The 27,798-nt window shown below is 50.6% G+C and overlaps 1 protein-coding gene and 1 pseudogene across 1 annotated transcript in view; one reads left to right on the plus strand and one right to left on the minus strand.

Moving 5' to 3' along the window:
• Positions 1-1,868: 1,868 nt before the first annotated feature.
• LOC123408781 lies at positions 1,869-3,773 on the plus strand (annotated as a pseudogene).
• Positions 3,774-11,423: 7,650 nt separating this feature from the next.
• The window catches only part of LOC123412419 (obg-like ATPase 1), a 94,053-nt gene continuing 77,678 nt past the window's right edge, over positions 11,424-27,798 (minus strand). Inside the window, exons 8-12 of the mRNA XM_045105359.1 lie at positions 26,977-27,093; positions 26,745-26,820; positions 24,991-25,083; positions 11,625-11,675; positions 11,424-11,537 (exon numbers count right to left, since the gene is read on the minus strand). Of these exons, the coding sequence (XP_044961294.1) occupies positions 11,439-11,537; positions 11,625-11,675; positions 24,991-25,083; positions 26,745-26,820; positions 26,977-27,093 (436 nt within the window). The 3' untranslated portion in view covers positions 11,424-11,438. The remainder of the gene's footprint in view (positions 11,538-11,624; positions 11,676-24,990; positions 25,084-26,744; positions 26,821-26,976; positions 27,094-27,798) is intronic.

Below are 27,798 nucleotides of genomic sequence, written 5' to 3' on the forward strand. Positions count from 1 at the left end.
ACCATAAAACAAAGGCAAACTAAATAAAATAATAATGTGCAATGAACTTGGTAAAACAAGTAAATCCCAAAAACTATGCATTGGGGACATGAAGTGCTAGATGGATATGATAGGAGGAATTTTTGTACTATAGTATACTCTAAAAATTATGCATAAAATACACCCATCAATGCTCTAAAACTGTTATGATGCACAAATCAATTCCGAAGGAAAGTATTGGTCTAGACTACTACATGACTACACATGACAGAGCAAACAAACATCGTACATTAACGATGTCATTGTACATCACTCGTCGCACTCACGACACAGGACTTTAAATTCACTTCAACAACACCAAAGAGCACTCCCAATCATCGCATTGAGCATGTATGTCACACGTGTGTTCTTTTACATTTTAAGCATCAAAGAGAGAAGACATAGCCGAAGGGGGCAGACATGTGTCGCTCCACTCTAGAGAGGACAATTAACATGACTTGTCTAACATTGCCGAAATGTCAAGGGCTCTCATACTACCCACCATTACCGCTCAACGGCTAGCCTTGGACGGCACCCAACCAACCATGTCACCGTGAACTAGGTGTGCCCACCAAAGAATTTATCCAAAATGATGCTTCCACCGAAGTAATAATGGAATAATCGTCGATCCGACAATAAAGGAGGTGTCAAGGACGGGAGGATGCCATATCTCCTCCTTGGTACCTCCATGAAGGAAGAGAACACTCAAAAATGTTGTATCAGCGACATGGTGCAAGACTTCCGTCTGGGTAATGTCGAAGACATCATCCTAACCACACCACTACCACCTAACTACAGTGCGGACGAATCCCTGATTGGAGCACCGGCGACATCGTGGTTGGCTCGGACAAAGCCAACCCTGGATATGGTTGACCTATGAGGCATGAGAATCATATGTCATCGTCAACACGACATGGTTCTAGCCCATGTCATCGCCACCACGAGCACTGGCAAAGCCACATATAGGTTGTGTAGTCAAATGACTACACATGTTTGTGTAAAAAGCGTCACATATGAGCACAAATCGTGTAAAAAATTATAAAAAAATGTAAAAATACATATATATTGACTACACATGGTTACAGTCCTGGCACCGTCACTCACCACGAGACAACACATACGTTGGTTAATGGGGGGTGCCAACACCATACGCCCACATGCATCCGACCAACACTTGAGCACACACAGCGCCTCTACCCCCATGGCACCAAATGTGGAACAAACCCAAGAAAAACCCACCAGATCGAGCATTGTCACGGGCTAGTCGTCCGAGCTCATGCACCACTATGCTGCACCGGATGTCTGGCGTCACGCGCACGATGCCTCATGGACAGATGTATACACCACCTCCTCACTTGCAAAGAACTAGACATATAAGAGGGGCCCGCGCCGAGATCCCCCCCCCCCCCCACACACACAAGAGGGGCCCGCGCCGAGATCCCCCCCCCCCCCCCCCCCCCCGCGGTGTGCTGGCCGCTCCGGCTGCGGCGGCCACCAGATCCAGCCTTTATGGCGCCCCGTCCGTCCCCCAACCACCTCGCGTCCCCTCGCCGGTTCCCCTCTCCGCCCGCTAGGTGCTCACTTCGGCCCTGTGGCTCTTCGCCCCCCCCCCCCTCCACGATCCCCTGCCTCGACGACTGCGGCTTCAAATCCTGCCTCGACGCTGCGAATCCTGCACTGCGGGGGATCTTCCGAGGCCGGTGCTCAGCTCGGACCGCCAGATCTTTGCCAGTCGCCCCGCTGTAGGCCGGTGCGTCTTAGATCTGTGGTAGTTCAGCCTCCCCCCCCCCCCCCCCCCCCCCCCCCCCCGCGGTCAATGTTTCGGGGCAGGCCAGGTCGGAGGAGGAGGGATGGACGGTGGCCCTTTCCCGGAAGAGCAGGAGGGCAGCCGCTCGTTCGTTGGTCCGTGGAGGGCGCGCCTCGGCATCGCGCTCGGACCGGCACGGATCCTTCAATGCGGGCGCAGGGCGGTACACCTTCTTAAGCCAGTTCACGGGGATGTGCTTTCGGTGCCTCAGCAAGCGCCACCGCCGCGCCGACTACCGTGATCCCCTACGCTGCATCATCTGCAAGCGGGGCAAGGCATTTCGGCAAGGAGTGCCCGCAAAATCCAAGGAACGGGAGCCCAGGCGGGGCTGCTCGTGCTCGGCTAAAGCCTGCGGTGGTGGCAAGAGCTCCTGTGAAGGATCGGCTTGTCTTTCCAGCTCCAGCTGCGCGCATGGAGCACCTCCCCCTCTCTGACCCGGCCAGGCGGACACACGAGAGCAATAAGGTGATCGTGGCCTCCCCGACGCAAGAGATCGAGGAGCACATCATGCGTCAGCACGTTGTCACCCTCACCCCCGCAGACCACTCTCACTCCGCCTCGCCTGCGGCGGTGGGCAGGGCCATCTTCGAGCTACTGTCTACCCCGCCGCACCAGCTCCGCGTCAACGCCCACCAGCCGGAGGCCTTCCTCGTCCATTTCAACCTCCCTGCGCACCAGGACAACACCGTGCATTATGGTGTCATCAAGGTTGAGGGCTGCAAGTACTTCATCAGGGCATGGCGCGAGGAGGACCATGCTGCTATTCTCAAGTTCAACTACCACGTGTGCATCGTTGTTGAAGGACTATCGGTGTAGTTATGGTCCCTGTCGGGTGCCGAGGAGGCCCTCGGTGATATCGGCCGCGTCGACCGGCTCGACATGCACACCCTCGAGAGACGTCACACCAAAAAATTTGCATGCTGGCTCTGGGTCTAGGACGTGGCCCACATCCTGACCAAGCGCGCTCTCTGGGTGCTAAAGAGGGGCGCTGGTCGGGCAGACGAGATCGTCGGCATGGCGCCCGCTGATCGCCGCGTCCCTCCGCCACCGGGGGTTCGGCGTTTCGACCTGCTGATCCACGTCGACCTGCTGGAGGACTGGACCCCACTATTGTCGCGTTCATCCCACTCTGGCCAGAGTGGCCTGCCCTCCTCGGACGAAGACGATGACCGCCCCTTCCCACGCCTCGAGCATGGCACGTGGGTGGCCCGCGTGGAGGATGGCCAAGCCAGGGCTCGTAGCAGCGCTCCGCGCACCGGGACTGCGGGCTGCGGCTCCTTGCTGGGGAATGGCCGCAGAGACCAGGAAGATGGCGTCGGTAATGGCGGCTCGGGTCGGTCCTGGAGGGACCGCCTTCTCGGTCGCGGATGTCATGCCAAAGATAGCGATGTGGACGTCTTCAATGGTGCGCTACAGTGCCGCAGTAGGTCTCCGGTGGGGCGGCGCCACGCTCCTGGGGGCGCGGGCGCGCTGCAGCAACAACGGGGCGGCGGTGCAACGGTTCTTCGCGCCACTCCCCCTCTCCCTCTACGGCCTTTGCCCACCCCGCCGGTCGAGGAGGACCCAATGGCCCAGTTCTTCTCCTTCTCCGACAACGGTCGCGCCCTCCCCCGCCACCGCGCACGAACTACATGCAGCTGGAGATGGAGAAAGCCATTCTTGAAGCCGTGGATGTCCCGTTTGCTTTTGAAGATGGTGGTCGATCCCCTACGCGTCACGACGATGCGCCGGCCAAAATGGCTAGCCCGGAGATGTTCCTGTGTCTGTTGCTTTGCATCATCTCGACTGCGACAACCACGGTGAGTTTCCAGATGGAGGCTGTCACTCAAAGGGTGGGAGAAATTCATATTGGCACTGACCAGGAGCACGCAGCTGAGCTATTCGCTGCGGTGCTCCCATCAGTCCTCCCAAGACAGCCGCCTCGTCCTCGTCTATCTGCTCCGCCCAAGTCCAGGACCACCTCAGCACCCTCTCGCCGCAGCGCACGTCAGGGGGTTGCGGCCATCTCAACTCTAGTGGTGCAGCGGGCTGTGTTGCGCCTCATCCAAGAGCTGGGGGAGCTTGGCCCCAAAGACAGGATGATCCCGAAGGCGGCTGCGCAACTCATGAAGCGTTTCAAGGAGCCCCTCTGAGATGGTGACATCGTCGCGATAGCGAAGCTCACAGGCCTCAACCATGCCGCCCTCAAGATTGCGGCGGGCATGGCGGGGCTTGCTGAGGCAGAGGAGTTTACGCACGTTTCATCATGTTAGTGTTGCTTTATGTAGTTAGGCTTCGCGAGCGGCTGGTCTTCCACCAGCTCGAGTTAGGATTAGTGATTATGTGTAGTTCTTCGGTCCCATGTCTTGCTCTTCGCTGGCGGATTTTTGGGCCTGCTGGTGGCCGTCGTCGTCCCCTGGCGTATTCGGTGGTGTACTCGTCCTCCTTTAGTAAAATGTTCAGTTGGCGGAGCAATCACTGGTTTCCCCGATGAGTAACATCAACCTGATCTTCTTTTCCTGGAATGTGCGCGGCTTGAACTTCTTTTCCAGATGCATAGTGTAGCAGTTCTTTGCTTGCAGGAAACTAAGATATAATCTTGGACGACGACATTGGCTACGGAGGTAGGAGGGCATAGGCTGCAGGGATGCGTAGTGCTGCCGGCGATCAGCACTAGAGGAGGCGCGACAATCTTCTGGGACAAGACCGTAATCGACGTCCTTTTCGAAAGAAAAAAAGACCGTAGTCGACGTAGTATCTCACCGATTAGGTAGCTTCTCGATTACTGCTAGGATAGAGGAGATCCACTCTGGACTTCGTTTCTGGATGACAACCGTCTATGGCCTGACTCACGATGCGCAAAAGGACAGCTTCCTGTCTGAGCTTGCGGCAGCTACACCACCGGCTGGGGAACCATGCATGATAAATGGCGATTTGAACATGGGCCCTGTTTGGATACACTAGCCTGGCTAGAGGTTAGCGTTAGTTTCTAACTCTAGACTAACTCTGAACTAGCTCTAGCCTTTGGTGGTGTTTGGATGATAGAGTTAGACAACAAATATACTTTTTTAATCATTTGACTCTTTTAACCAGGATTTGTTGTGGCCGGCTCTTGTGTGGCCTCCTTCCACTCACAGACACGCGATGGGACCGGCAGTGACAGGCGGGGCGAGAGTGGCCGGCGTTGGGGCGAGAGTGGCCGGCGGTGGCGGGCTGGTGGGGGCGTCGGCAACCGGTGGCGGGGGCGGCGTCGGCAGGCGGTGGCGAACGCGGCGGCAGGCGGTGGCGAGCAGCGGGCGGCTGGGGAGCGCGGCGAGCAGCGGCGGCTGGGGCGAGCGCGGCGAGCAGCGGCGGCGCTGGGGCGACCGCGGGCGGCTGGGGCGAGCGCGGGCGACGGGGCCTGGGGCGAGCGCGGGCGGCGCGGGGGCGAGCGCGGGCGACGGGGCCTGGGGCGACCGCGGGCGGCGGGGGCGAGCGCGGGCGACGGGGCCTGGGGCGACGGGGGTGGATGCGGGATGGGAAAGGATAAGATGCGGGAGGATGGGATTTTTTTTTACTGGTATACCCCAACTAGCTCCAATTAGCACCCCTTTTCAGGGATAGTTTTTTTGATGGGTTAGTTTCTATCTAACCCAAATTAGCACAACTGTTTGGATACTTTGAGAGTTAGTCCAGCTTCAACTAGCTCTAGCAGTGGGATCCAAATAGGGCCATGATCTATCACGCAAGGGACAAAAACAACTCAAATATAAACAGAAGGATGATGGGGAAAATTCGTAGAGCCATTGACTGGCGGGACTGAAGGAGATCAAGTGCAAAAATTGAAGATTTACGTGGAGCAATGAAAGATAGGATCCTACTCTCTGTAGCATTGACAAAGTCTTTTGCAATGCTCAGTGGAAAGAGTACCACTCTGAACACTTACTACTGGCGGCGTGAACCGCTTTTTCAGAACACTGCCCGCTAGTTCTTGTTGCCGCCGACATGCCTTTCAGGAAGGCGCGCTTCAGGTTCGAAAATTTCTGGCCAAACTTCCCTCATTTCACACACACAGTTCTTCATGCTTGGCAGAGGCCGGTGCCGCATGACTGCCCCTTCATCAGAATCAAAAGGAAGCTCGAGAGGGTAGCAATTGATCTGAAGATATGGAGCAAGGCCACTTTTGGGAAGGCAAAACTGCAGCTCCACATTGCAAATGAGGTTATCCTCCTCCTCGACATGGCACAAGAGAACAGGAGATTATCGGCAGCAGAGTTCAACCTGAGAAAGCAGTTGAAGCTTAAATTTCTTTGTTTTTCTGCAATTGATAGGGCCAGAAAGAAGCAGGCTTCTCGTATCACCTGGCTGCGAGCTGGAGACGTAAACACCAAGCTTTTCCATGCCAAGATGAAATCGCGCGGGAGAAAAAACTTCATCTACTCTCTCTCTCTCAGTAGGCAGCATAGAAGTTTTTGAGCATGGTGAAAAGGAGAAGTTGATTCATGATCACTTCGCTGAGTCCCTGGGAAAGCACGAGACGCGACAAAACACTCTCAACTGGGATCGACTCACCATCCCCTCGATCGAGCTTCAAGGAATGGATTCGCCCTTCTCTCCAGCTGAAGTATGGTCTGCGATCATCTCCTCCCCGACGGACAGAGCCCCTCGCCCCGACGGCTTCACAGGCCAGTTCTTCAGGTCGTGCTGGCACATCATTCAGGATGATATCATGGAAGTTTTCCACAAGTTCTACCAACTTGCCGGGAACAACTTCGTTGAAATCAACACCGCCATCATCGTTGTGCTCCCGAAGAAGAACGGGGCTCTGAAATCAAGGATTCCCGACCCATCAGCCTGATACATTCAGTCGCGAAGCTCATATCCAAGGTTCTCTCAACAAGGCTGGTTGGCGCTCTCGGTGGACTAATCTCCCCGGTGCAGACTCCATTTCAAAAGGGAAAATGCATCCACGACAGCTACCAATATGTGCAGAGCTACGTCAAGAGGTTGTGCGGGGAAAAGAAGCAGGCCATGTTCTTCAAGTTGGACAATGGAAAGGTGTTTAATTTTGTATCCTAGGAATATCTGTTGCAGCTTATGCAGAGGATGGGTTTCTCAGCGAGATGGAGGGACTGCATCTTGCTGCTCCTCTCCTCGGCCTCCTCCTCCTGCATGCTAAATGGGACATCGGGGTCGTCCTTCTTCCATGGGCGTGGGTTCACGCAGGGCGACCCCTTATCCCCTCTACTTTTTATCATGGCAATAGACCCACTGTACCATTTGCTAGAGACCGCAACATCTGAAGAAATGATGGCTGCTCTATCGGGGTGAGGTGTCAGCATGAGAATCAGTTTATACGCCGATAACGCATTCATCTTTGCAAACCCATAGAAAGAAGAAGTGGACACTCTTCTTTTTTCTACTGAATGGATTCGGGGAGGCCACTCGGCTAAAGCTCAACCAGTCAAAATCCTGTGTTATCCCAACAAACTGCAACGGGATACAGCTGCCGGAGGTGTTGCAAAATTTCGGTGGTCAGGTAGCAAATTTCCCGACAACTTATCTTGGCCTGTCGGTTACTCCAAGAAAGTTGCGGCTGGTGCATCTTCGGTTCATCATCAATCGAGTTCGCTCGCGTTTGGCAGGATGGAAAGGCAAACTAATGAACATGGCTGGCAGGCGGGTGCTCGTGCGCGCAGTCCTCACTGCTATGCCCATCTTCGCTCTGTCCGCCTCAAGGTACCCAAAAAAAATACTCAAAGAGGTGGAGAAAGCGCGACGGCAATTCCTTTGGGCTCCGGAAGAGAACATAACCGGCGCCAAATGCAAAATGGCCTGGGATAAGGTCTGCTTACCTGTTGACAAGGGGGGCTAGGCATTCTGGGCCTCCAACGTTTTAGTACGGCACTACGGTTGAGATGGCTTTGGCTCGCATGGCAGCAGACATGGCGGTCGTGGATGAGCTTCCCGGCTCCTTGCGACCAGAGGGTCAGGAGCTGTTTGCAAGTGCAACTTCGGTGCATGTCGGAAACGGAAAAACGGCAAGCTTTTGGACAACCACTTGGCTGGGATCCGCGACGCTAGGCCGACAATTTCCGAATTTGTTCACGCATACAAGAAGGAAAAATAGGACAGTAGAAGCTGCGTTGACAAACGACCATTGGATACGGGATCTACGTCATGGTAACATGGCCAACATTGCAAGCGACTTTTTGCAGCTGTGGCGGAAGATTCAGAGGGCAAACATAGTTCTCTCCCTAAAAGAGGACAAGATCAGCTGGGTGGCCGGAGGAGGAAACTCATATTCAGCTAGTGTTTCCTACAAGCTTCAAACCCAGGATGCCCCTTCATCGGGAATCAAAGCTGCTGTTTGGAAAGCCTGGGCTCCAGGCACGGTCAAAATGTTCGCCTGGCTGCTGCATCATGACAGGTTGTGGTGCAATGACCGGCTACAGCGGCGCAGATGGCCAAACGGATACCTCTGCCCCCTATGCATGAGAAGCCTGGCGATATCCACCTCTTTTGGTACTGCCCTTTCTCCTTCTCGATCCGGCAACGGCGTCCTCCACGGTCGGCTGCGTGGCATTGATGGAGAAGAGGGAGATGCACCATGGATCCCTCGGGCACTGCCAGAGGCTGACGGCCCTCACCCAGGCTGAATTCAAGAAGGGCCTCAAGACGATGATGATGATGATTACCTGGGAAATATGGAAAGAGAGAAATGCTTGCATTTTCCGTAGTAAGCTGTCGCAAACTGAAGATGTCCTCCGTGCCATCAGGGGGAACTTGGAGTTGTGGCGGCTGGCGGGTGCACGCTGTCTTGAGCCCCCTTTTGGGGAACAAGTCAGGAGATAATCGTCGGAGAGGATTTTTTTCTTTCTCTTTTGCTTTTTCCTGCAGTTTCCCTGCTATAGCAGCTCCTCTTGTAGCTATGATCACTTGATCACCATTGTTTTCCCGCGTGCTTTCTCCTAAATCAATCAAGCCGGAAACCACGGATGTTTAAAAAAACTTGCAAAGAACTTCACCGAGTTGCCACCCACTCATGAGCTAGGTTTTGAGTCAACCTCACGAGTTGCCCAAGCGAGCGGCCCGGGAAGGGAAGCGAGCGACCCATGAGGGGAAGCAATTTGTTGCTTTTCATTTATGATGAAATGAGGGTGCTACGCCCTCTGTTTCTAAATATAAGTCTTTTTAAAATTTTTATTACAGACTGCATACGGATGCATATAGACATATCTTTTATGATGAAATGAGGCTGCTAGTCCCTTCATTTCTAAATATAAGTCTTTCTAAAGATTTCACTACGAACTGCATATGGATGTATATAGACATACTTTAAAGTATAAATTCATTCATTTTTCTTCTTATGTAGTTGTAGTGAAATCTCTAGATAAACTTATATTTAGGTACATAAGAAGCGAGGTCATATTACATTGGAAGGGTCAATTCGGTTTGTCACTGAGTTTGTCTCATAGTTTACCAGGCTAGTTTTGCCACACTTGTCTTACCTTAGGTGCTCAAAATTCTTAAGCCACACTTCAGCTTGCTCGGGGAACCTTGCCACAATTTTTCTGTGTCTCACACGTGGGGCTTATTTTACAAAGAAGGTTGTCTTGGTTGTGGCTCAACTAAATACTTCACCTAGTTTGATCAAACTTGTCTAACTTAAACTTATGGCAAAGTGTGGCAGTTAACCTTTAAAAGCAACTTCAATGGATCGATCCAAATGAACAGCATTTTTGTCTCTTTTTTTTATTTGGGTCGGTCGCCTGCTCGGCTCCGTCTAGTTTAAATTTGGGTCGGCCAAGCGTCCAACGCGCCAACCCATTTTTCGTCCGCTTGACCGGCGAGCATACATTTTGAATCGGATTTGAACATTATTTTTATATCAAATGTAACATACATTTTTATCAATTCTTCGATACGGATATAATACTAAAGAAAACAAGAACCACAATTAGAAATTTTAAAAGATGTCCAACTTTCTTAACTGCTCCTACTAGTTGGACTGAGACTAAGATCTTCTCTATGCCTTTGTTGTTGATCTGTGGATTCTTGAGCACAACGTCTTCCTTCTTCGATGCTAAAGAATTAGACGTTATTTTCCCTTTGATCTCTTCTTTAGTCTCATCTATACCTTCAATTCTAGATAAAAGTATACGAACATCTAGCAAATTTCGTGAGATTAATAGAGCTACCGAAATTGCATCAAGCAAAGCAAAGAGCAAATGGCCAAACGAAAATCATACCCCGGTCGTTTTTGCATTTCACGAACGCCCAACCGGGATGTTCCGACATCCAAGAAACGCGTCGAACGACCTGCAACGAGCAGTCGTCGCACCGTGTGAAAGACAAAGATGAGCCGGCAAGCTTTTGGGCCAACGCCGAGCCATGACGACGGCCGGCCGCCGCCTTGCCGACGAACCTGCGACGGATCAGACCCGAGCGGCTAGAGGCGGACTAAACGCGTGCATGTGGCACCGAGGGATTGCTCGGACTTGGTGGACCGGCACCCGGCAAGTCCATGACAAGCGCAGCCCACCGGCGGCATGACTTAGCAAATCCCGGCGACAGGATTTGCAAAATTTCACCAAATCCCACCGCCGCCGCAGATCCAGCAATAGGTCTCCCGCATCGAGACGAAGGAGGCACCCCGCCGATGAATTTGCTACTGGAGAGCTAGGGTGGCCAGGGGGAAATGGGGTCGTTGGCCTAGGGTTTGTGTGCTTGCAAACGACATGTGAGGGGAAAGGATAAGGAGAGACTATGACGCCGACTAGCAGACCAGGGAAGGAGAACACAGGCAAGGCACGTGTTCGCTGGACGACGCAAATGACGTCCAAATTTGCACCCAAACAGACACGTGTTCACTGGACGACGCAAATGACGTCCAAATTTGCACCCAAACAGACACGTGTTCACTGGACGACGCAAATGACGTCCAAATTTGGGTCCAAACAGATACGCGCGGACCAAATGAAACGGCACACGCTAGAGTTGCTCTTTGTGCCTCTAGGATGATCAGGAACTGGACCACAAAGACAAGGGACGAGATAGAAAGCAAAGAGAGGAAATGGTGTACTACCTCCATCTCGGTTTATAAGTCATCTTACAAAAATTAAATAATCTTAAACACTTACGCAATAAATAATCTCAAACACTTAGGTACGCTGCATTAACTTTCACCTTGTTTTTTATTTTTTTGACATGAATAAAGAAATTAACCAATAAAAAAGTGAGGCGTGCATGATTTTAATAACTAAAGACTAATTAACACAACATGCAATGGTTAATTCATTGCGTGCGATGGTATTAATTAGTAAATTAACATTAATTACGACAAAGTTGTCCAGTCACTGTTTACAACTTCCAGTTTTTCTATGGACTCAACATGATTCTGATGTACACCTTGAATATAGACGACTTGACAACATCGAGAAGTACTTTCAGAAGCAGGGCAGCTCTAGTTCACGAATATAAATGGACACCAAATCACACATGTAATACTAAGATAATACTGTATAAAATATTCCTGTAACTTTTAGGCTCGTTAATTTGGTGCTTATAGCCTGATACCTGGCTACTTGCAAGTGAACTGAAAAAAGAGGTAAAACACATAACCTTGTGAAAAAGTAATCGGCCTATCAATTCATCACTTCTTTCCACCTCCAGAAACATTGAACTTGAAGAAGATGATGTCTCCATCCTGCACCACATACGTCTTCCCTTCCTGCCTGTACTTTCCAGCGGCCTACAATCCAATGACAAACGGTTGTGTTGTGAGTTTAAACATCAAAAAGCAACTAATACAGATCAAACATAGAATGTATGTGCACACCTTCACAGCAGATTCACTGCCTAGCTCTTTTAGATCTTCAAACTTCATTACCTGATCAAAAGAGTAGATGTATATATAGTACATGTATTATCAAGGTTCAAAATGCGCACAGTCATCTCAACAACGCCATGGTACCGGCCATAACAGTGTGCATTTCCTATTTCAACAAGTACCAAAATATCATGAAAGAGCACAAACAGAAATACATCAAGTTAACATTAGGAGTAGGAAAGAAGCTTCAGTAAACATCAAGATTGAAAGAAACAAGCATGCATGTATGGTAGGAGCTAGGGCTCTACCAGGCCTCTGCCTTAGGTTATAAGGATAGGAGGGGGTTTGGAGGAGACGAGGGTGCCGCAGCCGGCGCGACGGCGCCGTCTCGGCGCAGGGAGGAGGCGGCGGCTAGGGTTAGGGTTCCGGCTCCTTTGGGAGCCGGGCAATAGAATTGTCTTATTGCTTAATTCCAAAAAAGCTGTTTACATCGGTTTATATAATCTCGATAACTTGGGCTAAGCCCGTACCAATCCTGCCCATTGGGCCTCCTCCGTTGGTACGTAGTACCGGTCATAACATCTCTCCCCGCCTGCGCAAACAGCTCGTCCTCGAGCTGGAAGTCTGGATAGTGTTGACGGAATTCGTCACGCTGCTCCCCACGTCCCGTCCTCCTCTGGAAGGCCTTCCCACTGGATCAACAGGTACCACACCCCGCGACGTAGTTGGGCCTGCAACACCTTTGCTGGCCCGGGAAGGAGTCGCCCGTCGGAGGTCGGGGGTAGTGCCGGCGTTGCTGCCAGTGGCTCCCCACAGAAAGGCTTCAGGAGCCCCACATGGAAGACGTCGTGGATGCGAGCACTGGCCGGAAGCTGAAGACGGTAGGCCACCTTTCCGATATGCTCCAGCACCGAAAATGGCCCCGCATAGCACGGGCCCAGCTTGCGCTTCGCACGCGGGTCAAGGGATTGCGTAGAACGGTGAAGGAGACGCAATGTAATGCCCCAGAGTGTAATTTGCCTTATTTGGAACCTTCTTGTATGTGGGTCCATCTTGTCAGTGCCTTGTGAGAAATGCATGTGTTATTTCATGTGATGCTTACCTTGTCTTGTTTCCCTTTGCATGCATGCATCCATTTCATTCCTTGCCTCCTTTGTGATTGTTGCCATTGTGAATCCATGGTTTGGTGTGATGTTGATGTGCTATGTGTTGTTGAAGGTTGTATTGGGAAGTGGGGTGCTACTATGTTGGTTTGCAAATAGATTTCAAAACCCCCTCTCCATTTTCTCAAAGCTCAAGTTTCACTTGCCCCATCCTTGATTCAAAAATGTTCATATTTCAAAGTGTTTTATGGTGGATGTGATGCTAGGTTTAAAGTGTTTTGAATCCATGTTTGAGAGGGGCAAATATTCACAAAACAGTGTAATTAATTCTGTTTTGTAAATATTTTAAAGCTCCAAAAATTCCCTTTTCATTTTATTTAAATAGGTCATAATTCCCTTATGATCAGGGACATTTTTGTTGTATTTTAGCTTCAACAGTGCTACCTGTGTTTTATTTTTTGTCTCTGTTTGTTTTAAAATAGAAAACCCCAGTGGGTTTTCTTTTTCTCTACCCGGCGCCTTCGAGCGGGCTTTCTCCCCTAGCTGGCCCAGTAACCCCCCTCTCTCGCGCAGCAGTCCAATCCTTCCCTCTCCTGTAGACGCCGTCTTCTTCTTCCCCACCTTTCCGTCAGTTTTCTTCAGAGACAGTGCTCACGGACGTCGAGGCCACGCGTCCCTCGCCTCCTCCTCCTATAAAGCCCCCTTGGCGTCCGTGCAGGGCCTAGGGTTCCTCCAAGCCGCCGCCACTGCTTTCCTCTTCCTCCTCCCTCTCCCCAGATCGAAAGTAGTCGGGCCGAGCTCCTCCTCCGCCATGGCCGTACCATGAGGAGCTCGTCGTCGTTGTTGCAGTACGTCTCCGCCCTCTCCGAGCTGCCCAGGAGCACGCGGGACCTCAAGGGGATCCGTTCCCGCAGCTAGGAGGTGCAGATCGGGTCTGCTTCCATGACGTCGACGCCGTCCCCTTCTTCCTCTTCCACGCCGACGATCTCCTCCGCCTCGGCTTCTTCCCCTACTTCCTCTCCGGCAGGCTCGGCTTCCTCGACCAGTGGGTGAGCACGAGCAACCTACCCCTTCCCCCGTAGCTAGATCACGCGTATAGGGCCGTATCATCGCCGATGTTCTTCCCTCTGTCGTCGGCGCCGCCGCGTGTCGTGGAGCCGTAGCCGTAGGCCTTCTCGTGGCGAGTTAGGTAGTGGAATGGAACCGGGGATGTTCCCTCTTCCTCCCTGCGACGAGCCCGAGCTCAATTCGGTGTGGATCGCCGGCGGTGAGCCTCCCCTGTTCCGGCCACCGTCGGCAGAAGTAGATCCAGAGGGGGTTGCTCAAAAGAGCAGAGCCTCCCTCTATTAACATCCGAGCGCGCAGCGTAGTGGTAGGTGGGTTTTGGCGCATCTGGTGGTTGTGGGTTCGAGTCCCGCAGCGCGCACCCTTTTTGTGTTTTATTTTCGGCACAGTAGCAGCAGGAGCAGAGCTTACCCTGTATGTCTCCTCGGTTCTGTCGAGTGTCTGAGCAGTAGCGCAGTGGTGTTGGTTCTGTGTGCTGACCAGCAGGTTTGGGGTTCGATTCCCCCAAGCCACACCTTTTGTTGTTATTTTTTTCCTTTTGCTGATTTAGTTTGTAGGCTGTTAATTGCTTGGGCAGCAAGGTTTTGTTGCCAAAATATTTATTCCAGTAGGTTTCATCTATGTTTTAGTTAGTAGCACTTGATGCTTATGCTTGTGGTTGTGCTAGTGTATGTGTGAGCAAGCTTCCATGTATGTGTGGGCGTTAGTATGCGTGTGTTGCACTAGGGTAGTGTGTATATGTCTGTGTGTTACTCATGTTCATGAGTGTTGAGCTTATGCACTAGTTTGTGAAGTGTGTGATTGTGTGTGTGGGTCCCCCCCCCACATACTTTGTGTGTAGGAGTAGTGATTCTTGTGTGTGTAGGTGATCATGTGGAGTGTGTGTGTGTGTGTGCATGTGTGTGTGTGACACCCACATGCCAAGGCATGGCTTTGCCTTAGGCTTGTGTGCAAACTTGTAAGTGTGTGAGATAGTGATAGAGATGTGAGTGTATGTATGTGAGTGTGTGTATGCTTGAGGCATGTGTGTGTGAATGGTGATGTGCTATGCACACATACATGAGGTCTAAACCCTCATGTCATCATTGGATTTATGGGTGTGTGCAAATGCATGTGTAGGTGATGATCTAGTGAGAAGCACATGTGATATAGCACTATTTACCTCTAGGTGATTCCATGTAGATTTTCATCTTAGCTTTGTGCCCATTTGTTCTATGCAAGTACCTAGGTATTATATATGTTTTTGGGGTAGAATCATCCCAGAAATCCAATAGTGGAATCAGATTCCACTTTAGAACACTTTCTGGGAATGTCATTTTTCTGTTTTGTTCAATGTTTAGAGCTTGGTTCCATGTGATGTGATGAGCCCAAGAGGATGGTTCCTTGTTGTGGCAGTAGAGGGTGAACCCCTCTACAACATGGTGGTTTTGTTTTATGCTTAAGAGTTTATATGTGCAAGTTGTGCTTAGTCAAAGTAGGCATGTGGCTGAAATTTCAGCTTAGTGAAAATTTGTGATTTTCAGAAACTGCTATTATTTTCTTCCCTTGTAGTTGTGCTTGCAAAAGTTCATGTGTTGGGAATCAGCCCTTGCAATCAACTGGAAAGTTGGAGCTTTTGTGTTTGTCTAGCTCTCTGTCAATTTTCATTCCATTTCACTCCCTGTAGATATTGTTTTGAAAGCTGTGAAAGTCTGAGAATTTCACGAAGTCCTTGAAAACTGATAATTTTGGCCAAGTTAGCAGTTGTAGATCTTTCTGTGTGTAACTCCTTTGTATTATCTTTTTGCTCATGCTTGTAGAGCTTTTGAATAGCTTCTGCCACATATCTTATTTGGCACATTTGGGTGGCTGTAGGTGCTTTGCATGTTGCTCTCAAACTGCTATGTTGCTGTTTAGGACAGAATGTATAGTTTTGTTGTTTTGATGCTTGTGAGTTCATAGTTGATGGTGTGGTGAGTTTCTTTGCACCACCCCATCTATACTTGTTTGTTTGGTGATTTGGCAACCTGGGAATACCAGTAGTATGCCATTGAAGTGTGTTTGTGATGGATTTGATCCGTAGGACTCCATTTCTTGTTTCGTGGTTTCCGGTTGATCCGTAGCTCCGTTCGTAACGTTCTTTATATGTTTTTGCTTCGTTTTCGCGTGATGCATCTGTTCATGTCATCTTCATGCATGTCAAGATAGCTTAGGGGGAAGTTCTGTCCAGAAGTTTGTAGTTTCTTCTCATGCATATGCAAGTGACTATATTAGAGATGCATTTTCATTCTCATCTCATGCATCATGTGTATGTTGCATCATGTTGTGTTGTTGTTCATTGGATGCTATTTTTATGTTGGGTAGCACCGGGATCGGAGAGCGAGTACGTGGATCCGGGAGAGTACGTGCAGGACGAACAAGAGCAGCTCCAAGCTGAAGACATCACAGGCAAGATGACATGACCTTGATACCATCTCTAGTCTTGTTGTGCCTAGATTCACGTTTCCTTCGTCATATGCTCGCTGCCTACCACTGAAATAATTGCCTCCTGATATTGCCATGAAACCCAAACACATTCCCCTTCTAGCAAATATTGAATGGCTAAGTAGGCTCGCTCAGCTTCTAATGTTAGCGTTGCTAGTTGCAGGTGTATTTGTCTCATGTGATAACATGAGTTTGATATCATTATGTTAAATCTGTAATTTAATTAATGCACCTATATACTTGGTACTGGCGGGAGGCCTAGCCTTTTGCCGGGTGTTTTGTTCCGTTATTGCCGCCATAGTTTCCGGCTACCGGTGTTTGATTCCATAACTGATCGCTCCTAACACGTCCGGGGTTGTTATGGGGACCCCCTTGATAAATCGTGTAGTGTTAAGACTTGTCCGGCAGGACCCAACATTGGTTTTAATCTGCTAATCACTTAATAATAACTTGCATAGGGAATAGCTACCCCGAGGAATTTAATCAACACCCCGGGCCAGTGCTCCTCATGAGTGTTGGTCCAACCTGGTTGGCATGCGGGGCCACCACAAGGAAACTTGAGGTTTGGTTCTTGTAGCTAGTTCCATCCGTCGTGTCCTGAGGCTGAGATACGCGGCTCTTATCGGGGTCGTCGACACATCGGGAGGTTCTGCTAGTCTTGTCTTACCTTAGCGATATATCTTGCATATAGGAATCCCGGTGAAGCTTTGGTTCTCCCCAGAGTCGAGGTTTTCCTCTAAGGAATCCGGCAAGATCACGAGATTCGTGATAGAGGATTACTTTGCGGCCCGTGACCGTTTGTGATGGACTAGTTGGAGCACCCCTGCAGGGTTTAATCTTTCGGAAAGCCGTGCCTGCGGTTATGTGGCAACTTGAAATATTTGTTAACATCCGGTTCTAGATAACTTGAACTAATTCTAATAAAATTGTCAATCGTGTGCATAACCGTGATTGTCCCCTTCGAAGACCTCTCTTCGATCGGGAACACGGCGGGGTTATGTTTGACGTAAGTAGGTGCTCAGGATCACTTAGTGATCAGTTAGTCTTCGCCCGATAGCGTAGACCACCACATCAATAACTTGTTCTACGTAAGTTAGCCACCATAAATGCTTAGGATGCTGCAACCTAAACACTGAACCTTCCTCACCTAATAACTTGACTAGTTTCGGTACCGAGGTCAAAGATTGCTAAGTCCCTGTGGCTCACAGATTACTTCAACACCCCAACAGGTACAGGTACGCCCGACACAGGTGATCTCGATGGCACGCAGCTGGCGTGACAGTACGATGAGGAGAACGACCGCCTGTACGTAAACTATCCAGAAGACTGAGGTGAGGTCGTGACCGTGGGCAAGCATGCAGGGTAGCATAGCCTTTTCTCATGTTATGTAGTCCGTAGCGGAACTACCTTGTCTGAATAAATGTGTGATGTAAACTCTGATATTATCTATGAGATGGCAAACGATTCCCTATTTGTCATTCTTTTATTATGTATGTGTTATGTTATCGTGCTTGCGAAACACTTAATGCGCTTCTTTCCATTTTGGGGCCTCGTTCCCTAAATCGGAAAAGACCGCATCTTAGTCGTTACACGCAACCACACCCAGTCGCCCACCGCGAATTCCGCCTCGCGGTGGTGGCCGTCATAGTAGTGTTTGGCCAACTGCTGGGCCTGAACGAGGCGTTGGCGCACCTCTGCAAGCATCTCATTGCGGCTGCGAAGAAGATCAGTCGCCGCTTCCGTCCTAGCCGTCTCCGGGTCAATCGATAGGATGGGCGGGGGCGGTTGGCCATAGACCACCTCGAACGGCGTAACACGCAAGCCAATCCACCCAAGCACGAGGAAAGTCACATGTAACACAACGCAAATACATGGCAATCACCTTGTTGACCACCTCGGATTGACCGTCCGTCTGAGGATGGAACGCCGTGCTTAAGCGGAGATTCACGCCCGCCAGCCTAAAGAGATCGCGCCAGACATGCCCCGTGAACACCGGGTCTCGGTCGCTGACGATCGAAGAGGGAAACCTGTGTAGGCGAACGATGCCGTCGAAGAAGGCCTGGGCTACGGAGGTGGCGGTGTAAAGATGGCCAAGCGCGATGATGAAGTGGGCGTACTTGGAGAAGCGATCGACCACTATGAAGATGACCGACTTGCCGCCCACCTTGGGGAGGCCCTCGATGAAGTCCATGGAGATATTGGCCCAGACCTGAGAAGGCACCTCCAAAGGCTGTAGCAGCCCCGCCGGGCGCAGTGTCTCCGTCTTATTACGCTGGCACGTAACACAAGAGCGCACCCAGTCCCAGACCAAGGCCCGATCACCGAGGATGTAGAAATCAGCACGGAGATGGTGGAGGGTCTTCTGAACACCCTCGTGGCCGGTCGAGTGGGCCAACAGCAGGACCTGGTGACGGGGATCGCCGTGATCCGGCACAAAGAGGCGACGCCCATGTAGGAGCAACCCGTCCGCTATGCGCCACGGCTCGGCCAGGTCACCGGCTGTGAGGCGCTGTCGAAGAAGCTGAGCGTCGGGCGCATCGGTGGTAGCCCTGCGGACATCGTCAAGGAGGGCGGAGGAGGGCCCCGAGCGGATGCAGAGTGCCGCCCTAACGGAGTCGCCGATGTCCGCGTCGTGATCGGCGTCGCGGCGGGATAAGGCGTCGGCTACGGTGTTAAGGCGACCAGGACGATACTCCACGGTGAAGTCGAAGCCAAAAAGCTTGCTGATTCACTGGTGCGGCGGTATGGTGGACAGCCTCTGGTCCAATAGGAATTTGAGGCTGTAGTGATCCGTGCGAATCCGGAACGGCCGCCCCCAAAGATATGGCCTCCAGTGGCGTACGGCCTGCACCAAGCCAATGAGCTCCCTCTCATAGGCCGCGAGCTTATGATGGCGCACGGCGAAAGGCCTGCTGAAGAAGGCAAGCGGCTCGTCGCCCTGATGAAGGACGGCGCCGAACCCCACACCGGAGGCGTCGCAGTCCATCATAAATGGCTGGTCGAAGTCGGGCATCTGGAGGACAGGGCCCGTCATGAGGGCCTGCTTGAGAGCCTCGAACGCCTCCGTCTCCTCCGTTGCCTTCTTAACAGACGCGTGAGCAGGGACGCGATGAGGCCGAACTCCCGAATAAATTTCCGGTAGTACCCCGCGAGGCCCAGGAAGCCGCGGAGAGCCCGCGGCGAGTGCGGCGTTGGCCAGGCCGCGACGGCCGCCACCTTGTCGGCGTCTATAGCCACACCCTCGGTCGAGATGACATGGCCGAGGTAGGCGACTGAAGGCGTGCCGAACGAGCACTTCGAGCGCTTAAGATGAAGATGATGCGCGTGAAGCTCGTTGAAGACGATGGCGACGTGCTAAAGGTGCTCTGCCCAAGAAGCGTTGTAGATAAGAATGTCATCAAAGAAGATGAGCACAAACCGGCGCAAGTAGGGGCGGAGGACGTCGTTCATCAAGGCCTGAAAGGTCGCGGGAGCGTTGGAGAGGCCAAAAGGCATCACCCAGAACTCAAAGTGGCCATGATGTGTCCGAAACGCCGTCTTGGCGATATCGTCCGGATGCATCCGCACCTGGTGATAGCCCGAACGAAGGTCGAGCTTGGTGAAGAAGCGCGCCCCATGTAGCTCGTCCAAGAGCTCGTCGACGACCGGGATAGGAAATTTGTCCTTGAGCGTCAGGGCGTTTAGGGCGCGGTAGTCGATGCAGAAGCGCCACGTGCCGTCCGACTTGCGGACGAGAAGGACCGGCGTCGAAAACGGCGCCGTGGAGATCCAAATGATGCCCAAGGCGAGCATGAGCGTGCACTGCCACTCCAGCTCGTCCTTCTTCAACTGGGGGTAGCGGTAGGGCCACATCGCAACTGGCGCTGTGCCCGGTAGGAGATGAATGCGGTGGTCATACATCCGGGCTGGCGGAAGGCCCCGAGGCTCGGCGAAGAGGTCGTTGTGCTGCTGTAAGAGGTGATCCAAGAGGGGGTGCTCAGGCCCTCGGTCAGTCGCGGCCAGCTGAAGCTGCGGCGTCCCTGGGGAGGCGCCACCCACGCCCGCCCACTGGATGCGGCGCCCCATGCGCCAGAAGGTCATTGTCATGGCGTCGAAATCCCAGAGAATGGGGCCCAGGGTCCACAAGAAGTCGACGCCAAGGATGAAGTCGAAGCAGCCCAGATCGATGCCGGCGCACATGATGGTGAAGTGATCGTCGTCGATGGTGACCGGCACGTCCCGGGCGATCCCATGGCACCGGAGATGGTCGCCGTTAGCCACGGTGACCCGGAGTTGCTCCCCTCCCGTCGACTAGAGTGCTAAGCGGCGCATCGTCGACTCGAGCAGGAAGTTATGTGTGGAGCCCGTATCCAAGAGGGCCACCAGGCGCTCGCCGTTAATCATCACAGGCAAGAGCATAGCCCGCTCGTCGCGAATGCCCGCGAGCGCGTGTAGGGTTACCACGAGAGCCGACGCCTGGGCGGGCAACGGGGCCGCGTCAACCGCAACTGGGCCGACCAAGTCGTAGGGCCCGTCGATGGCGGTGTCCTCCTCGACGTAGTCACCGTCTCCAAGTAGAAGAGGCGCGGGCATACGTGGCCCGGTACATAGGGCTCGTCGCAGTTGTAGCAAAGCCCCTGGCGGCGACGCTCAAGCTGCTCGGCCGGGGTCAGTTGGCGGAAGGCTCGTGGCGCGGCCGAAGCGGGGGCCGCCATAGGATCCGGGGGCGGCCGTCCTGGTGGCGGTGGAGTCTGGGCCGGCCAGCCTGCCGGCCTAGCTGTCGGACGCCACGGATCAGGGCCGCCTAATGAAGGGCCTGTGTGCGACGCTCGAAGGCTCGGGCATAATACATGGCCGTCTGGAGGTCCCGCGGTCCGCGGAGCTCGACGTCCACGCGGATGTGGTCCGACGGCCCGCCCACAAAGAGCTCGGCTCGCCGACGAGCCGACAAACCGGGCGCGTGACATGCCAGGGCTGGAAGCGTTCGGCGAAGTCCTGCACCGTGAAGGTGAAGGGAAGGCGGCCTAGCTCCGCCAACCGGCTCCCTTGGATCGGGGGCCCGAAGCGGAGGAGGCAGAGCTCGCAGAAACGCTCCCAAGGAGGCATGCCGCCCTCGTCCTGTTCCAGAGTGTAATACCACGTCTCTGCGGCGCCTCGGAGGTGATACGAAGCGAGCCACGTGCGCTCGGACGCCAGGGTCCGTTAGCCCCGAAAAAACTGGTCACATTAGTTGAGCCAGTTGAGGGGGTCCTCGGTGTCGTCGTAGGTGGCGAAGTGCAGCTTGGCGAAGCACGGCGGTGTCTGAGTATGACCGCCGTGGCCGTACGGTTCGGGGGTGTGGAGCAGCGCCGGAACGGTGGACGCACGGGGTCCTCCGTGAAACGGCTACCCGTCGAGGTCGGTGTAGGGACCCGCGGAGCTGGAGGACCCGTCGTACTGCAGGGTGGGCGCCGACTGGTCGGAGGCTATCGTATAGACCGGCGGCGGAGACGACCCGGTCAACCAGGTCGGAAGCGGTGACGTCGAAGGTGGGAACCAGACCTGGTTGATCGGGACTCCACGGCGCGGTAGTAGCCGGCCCATAGTGGATTGGCGGAGGCGCCTGCAACTTCGGCGGCTGCTGCAGGAGCGGAACGGACGCGGTGGTGGTAGCGAGAGTCGGCGACGGCCACTGCGGCCAGGGCGGGTTGTAGGCGGGAGGCGGCTGCAGCGGCCCAGCGAGCGCCGCGGAGGCCGGCGCCCACGGCGGTTGCCACGGCAGGAGCAGCGGCCCGGTGGCCGTGACGGGTGGCGCGGCCGGCGGCGGCCCGTAGGGCCCGGCCAAGTAGAGGAGGATGCCCTGGACCGCGGTGGCGAGATCACGGAGCGCTCCGGTGACTTCCTCCGGTGTGAAGACGGTGGGAACCGGCGCGGCGGAGGCGACCGTCACCGGCAGGGAAGGGGCGCCAACCGTGGTGGCCGGCGGGGCGGTGGTGGCGATCGGTAGCGGGAGGCTTCGGGTGGGCGGCGGCGAAGACATGATCGCACCTAAGCTATCTGATACCAAATTGGTAGGAGCTAGGGCTCTACCAGGCCTCTGCCTTAGGTTATAAGGATAGGAGGGGGTTTGGAGGAGACGAGGGCACCGCAGTCGGCGCGACGGCGCCGTCTCGGTGCAGGAAGGAGGCAGCGGCTAGGGTTAGGGTTCCGGCTCCTCTGGAAGTCGGGCAATAGAATTGTCTTATTGCTTAATTCCAAAAGAGTTGTTTACATCGGTTTATATAATCTCGATAACTTGGACTCTAAGATAACTAAGATAACTTGGACTCTAAGATAACTAAGATAACTTGGGCTAAGCCCGTACTAATCCTGCTCACTGGGCCTCCTCCATTGGTATGTAGTACCGGTCATAACAATGTACCTTGAAGAGATCATTTTATAGCATAAAATACATAATGGATGCCACAACTTACGAGTAGTAAGAATAGCAACAATTAACTACACTGTCAACTAAGAGCATCACCAACAGCTGCCTTATTTTACATCACCTTCCCCCAAATAACGTTTCTAGGGCATTTGGACCCAACAGCTGCCCTGTCTCTGTTCTTTTTTTTTCTTGGTCCCAAACCAAGGCAGCACAAAAAAGACAGCCATTTGTGCTGCAAATATGCAGCACAAGCACAGCTGCCGCAAAAATAAAAACACTGTGTGCGCACGCCCGACCACCATGCTGAACCCTCCTCCCGTCGCACCCCACCTCTGCCCCCAACCACCGCCGGCTCGATTTTGCCTGCCAACGCCACTGCTGCCGTTTTTTCCACCCGCCCCCGACCCCGCCAACACCCGGTGTCAACAAGCTCAACCTCCCAGGCGTCTACGAGGCCATTTCGGCCCGACGCGGCGACCACCTCGAAGATTACAATAATCAGTATGATCAGAATGAGCTTGGGAAAGATTTGGGTTACACCTGCTATGAACTCATGGGACAACCGGTGTGGCCGCATAGAAGGGAAGACCGAATCGGATGCTTTCTTGAGGTGTACCATGACATTCGAGATTCCGATAAACACGGAGATCTTCAAAAAGATCTAATCGAGGAACGGACTTTGTTTCAAAAAGATATGGCATGGGCAACAAGACCACTAATTTTACCTCTATGTTTCATGTCATTTGTAACGGACTTTGTTGTTATGTGTGACTAGCAAAAGAGCCCGTGCGTCGCAACGGAAGAGAAAATAACACACGCTCTGAACGTAATATATTTTCACATGGCATCACATTTGTGTTGCCGACGATGGCCTTAGTGTTCACACAACGAAAACGCGTTTGAATGTACAGTCACTCGGAATAAGATGAGAAATATGTTGTTTCTCCCCACGAGGTTTTCCAAAGGTGTGCATGTGTGGTTAACGATGTTTTCTTTCCTCTCAATTTGGTTTTAATTTAATGAATGTTTATTGCAATTCGTATCGTCGTCGGAAATAGAGAAATAAAGGACCGTGCACTACAGATTAAGTTTGCACCAAAAATAATATTTAAGAAGTATTCAACAGTTAAAAATAACATCCTATTTAAATTCTACACATTTTTTTAATCAAATTTCATATATAACATATAAAGAAGGTATAGTATCCGATAGGAATGAACATCCCATATAATGCCAATAATTGCTATTGCGAGAGCAACAAATAATCATATTTACGGCATTTAAATGAGTATGAAACATAAACAATAGACATTTTTAGAATACCACATATAAAGAAGGTATTAAAATATTAATTAAGGTTGCAACCAAAACATAATTATAAAAATATGTTAGATTTGAATTCCTGGTTTAAATGATATGAATATTTCGAAAAACATTTTGAATCTGCTCCTACACCCACAAAAAATCAAAGAGAAAAGAGGGCAAAAATAAAAAAAGCTAAAACATTTTGAATCTGCTCCTACACCCATCAAAAAATCGAAGATAAAAGAGGGCAGAAATAAAAAAGCTAAAACATTTTGAATCTGCTCCTACACCCATCAAAAAATCGAAGAGAAAAGAGGGCAAAATAAAAAAGCATGGATGGGATTCGAACCCAGGCTACCTGGCTAAAGGCGCACCAGTCGAACCACCAGGACACCTTTGTAGTCGTGATAATATTCAGGATTGCCTGCTCTTAACCAACCCAAACAGCCGGTGTGAACAAACGAACCATTTTTCTCACTTACGGGTGGCATGGTGGGTAATTATTCGCAACTTCAGGAGTATATATTATGACGTAAGGCAGAAGCAATATCTTCTTTATTATTAGGGAAAGATGAACAATTTGTGTTGAATTTGATGTTGCGGATTGATGAACTATGTAATAATTTGATGTTGTGGATTGATGAATTTGATATTCCGCTTGTACTATTTGTGTTATATTTGTTTTGGGTTCATATGAGAAGTTTGATCTTGGTTTCAATATGTATGCAATTGTGGAGCCATATTTCAGGGCACCTGTTGGAGCAGTGGTCCCTATTTTAGGGCTGCTGTTGGAGAAGAAAAATTTCTAGTGCTCCAAAACTCACTTTTTGTGCCCTAAACCTGTTTTTCAGTGCCCTATTTTAGGGCAGCTGTTGGAGATGCCCTAAGAATGCCAGTCCAATTATTCAGAATAAAGAAATTGTGTCTAGCTATTTCAGAAAGAACTACTCGCTCCATTCACTTTTATAAGTCGTTTCAGACAACTGAAATTGACCTGTTTTGCACGCTGTCTGAAATGTCTACAACGCCTTATAAAAGTGAACAGAGGGAGTACCTCAGCACATATGAAGCCTCTTTCAAAATCAGTGTGAATTGCACCAGCAGCTTGCGGAGCTTTAGTTTGACGTCTGATCTGCCAGCACTTCACCTGAAATGATAATTCAAGGATTGTCACTAACCCAGCAGAAAATTGTCAAATGTATTCAGAAACTCCTACTTGAAACTCCAAACAGGAACAGACATCTGAACAATCTACTCCCTCCGTCCCAAAATAAGTGACTCAAAAATGACTCAGTTTTGTACTAACTTTAGTACAAAATAGAGTCACTTTTGAGTCACTAACTTTGGGACGGAGGGAGTAATATATTATTCCTCCACGTTTAGAACATAAACAGCCAACAAGATGCAACTTTGACCATTATTATTGATAGATTAGAAAACAAAAAAACTGCATTATGAAAAAAAATATATACTCCCTGATGAGGACATCAATACCATTGCTACACCCACAGCACCAGCTGCTATACATACTGGACCAGTTACTAGAGCTCGTGCACGCCAATTGAATTACCAGGTACTTTCGTTTATTGGGAATACTTCTAATGTTCATGAACATATGATGCTGCCTAAGTTGGATACTTTTGTTGTTCTCATGAATGAAGGACCTAGCATGGACAAGAAGGATATCCGTTGGAGCGGGATGAAGCATGGCAAACAAGGGGCACGCGCGGGAGAGAACAATGGAGCTTCCCTTGGTGATTTCCGCACTTTAAAGCCACCATAAGGAGAGCATGAAGACTTTGGACGAAATATTCAAGACCCCACTTTATTAATTTCGTCCATAGGCTATTATAGGTGTTGCGCCACCTTATTTTTGGGCCAGGCCCATGTAATTTCGAAATACCATAATATAGGCTATTTTTAGAGTCCGTATGTGTGGGGAAAACGAGACTAGGGCTGTTTTCGGAACCCTTCCCCAAGGGTTACGAAATTGCCTCTCTTTTCCCTCATATATACAGCCCTTAGGGCACCGTTTAGACTTGGGTTTTGTTTAGATTTCAAGTTCGCCATAGCTGCAACTTCGCGTTCTTCGTTTGTGTTCTACGACCAGACAAAGACGTCACAGAACCCCACCTTCATCAATAAAGCTTTTCTCTTATATTCGCAATATCCTGATTGCAATCTTGGTTTCTTGCTTGTTCTTCGTTTGCGTGCAGGAAACAGACCCTCGTGGTCAGGTTGATCGTGCTCCGGCGTGGTCAATAACCTCTCGGAGTTGGTTTAGCGATTGCTAAGGCGCGACGTCCTCACACGTTCGTAGTCGGATCGTCAAAGTCTACTCCATCTAAACGATATCCACGATCTCATCGAAAGACAGGGACAACTTCGCCTCTATCACTCCCTTCGTTCACTATTATAAGATGTTTTACATATTTCAATATGGATTACATACGGACTGGAATGAGTGAACCAGCACACTAAAATGTGTCTATATACATCCTAATCAGAAAAAAGTTAGCATCTTATAATTTGGAACAGAGGGAATAGTATTTTTCATTTGCCAAATCTCATTAAATTCTTTACATATTGATTGTGAAAGATAGAAGTTTGATTGCACCTCCTTAGTTTGGAGCAGAGGCAATTAACCAATAAAGAATGGTGTACAAAGAACAAGCACATGAACTTTGCACACCAAAATTGTAGCAGGCTGCTATTGTACCATGATTTTAGCAAAATGAAGTAAAACATGGCTTGTAAAACACATAATACTGGCACAACGTAAGCACAATGCAAACATATAAAATGTACCTCGTCCAGACCAGCAGTGAAGAAGTATATGAGATGAATTGCTGCAAAACCAGTCTTGATGATTTTGGGGATCAAACTGTTCATAATGTCGAAAGATTTAGTGTAGACAAATGAAATAGAAAAGGTTGAACAATAAGCAAAGAGAAGTTGCAATGCATGTTATAATAAATAAACTTGATTGCTATCGTAATTGCGGTAATCCACTCAGCCATAATTATGCTACATAACTTGCCTTGTCGTCTGGTTTTCGGCACAATATTTAGCAGCTTCATCTGCTGGCATATCCACTAGTTTCTGTTCGAAGGCGCAGCTGAAAGGAATAATAGTTTCACCACCATGCTCTTGCACCCTGAATAAGAAATAGTTAGATATTAGCAAAAAATCTAATACCCCTTCTCATATAAAATTAGGCATATTAGGTTTATGCTAATCAAACACAACATCATCAGATTTAATCAAAACCAAAACCACATGAACTACATATAATTAATTTCTTACTGCACAGAAGAGCCTACAACATACTTTAGAAAATACAATCTATTCCATCAACTACCAAGCCTTGCAAGAAAACACCCATACACCCAGCAACCAACATATTCGTATTGGATACTGTATCCAATACTGATTCTTTCCCAATACGCCCCCGATACCTCTCAGGCTCTAGTAGTACCAGTGGTGCACTCCTTTCCCGGTGCTCCCGCTCCCCTTCCCCCCATTATCCTGTAGAATTCTATCTAATGGAAGGCAAGGCTTTTGATTTCCTCTTCCTCCTCCCTTTCTCTCTAACTAAACTTTTACGTTTGGTAAACCCTTTGGCTGTTGGTTCTTGCTATTGTTGGAATCATGGATAAGAAGATAGAAGATAATGGACTACACTGACTAAATATATGCTAAATGGCTTGATGCTTAATTGATAACATTCTTTTTATTGTTCTCAACAATAGTCAAACATATCCCCGTATTGGCACTTTTCAGAAATGAGCTATTTACATTATCCGCATCCTCCCGATACTGATACACACATCTGCACCAGTGCAATCTAGAAGCCTTCTAT

Source organism: Hordeum vulgare, chromosome 7H (genome assembly GCF_904849725.1).
Source record: "Hordeum vulgare subsp. vulgare chromosome 7H, MorexV3_pseudomolecules_assembly, whole genome shotgun sequence".
NCBI lineage: Eukaryota > Viridiplantae > Streptophyta > Magnoliopsida > Poales > Poaceae > Hordeum > Hordeum vulgare.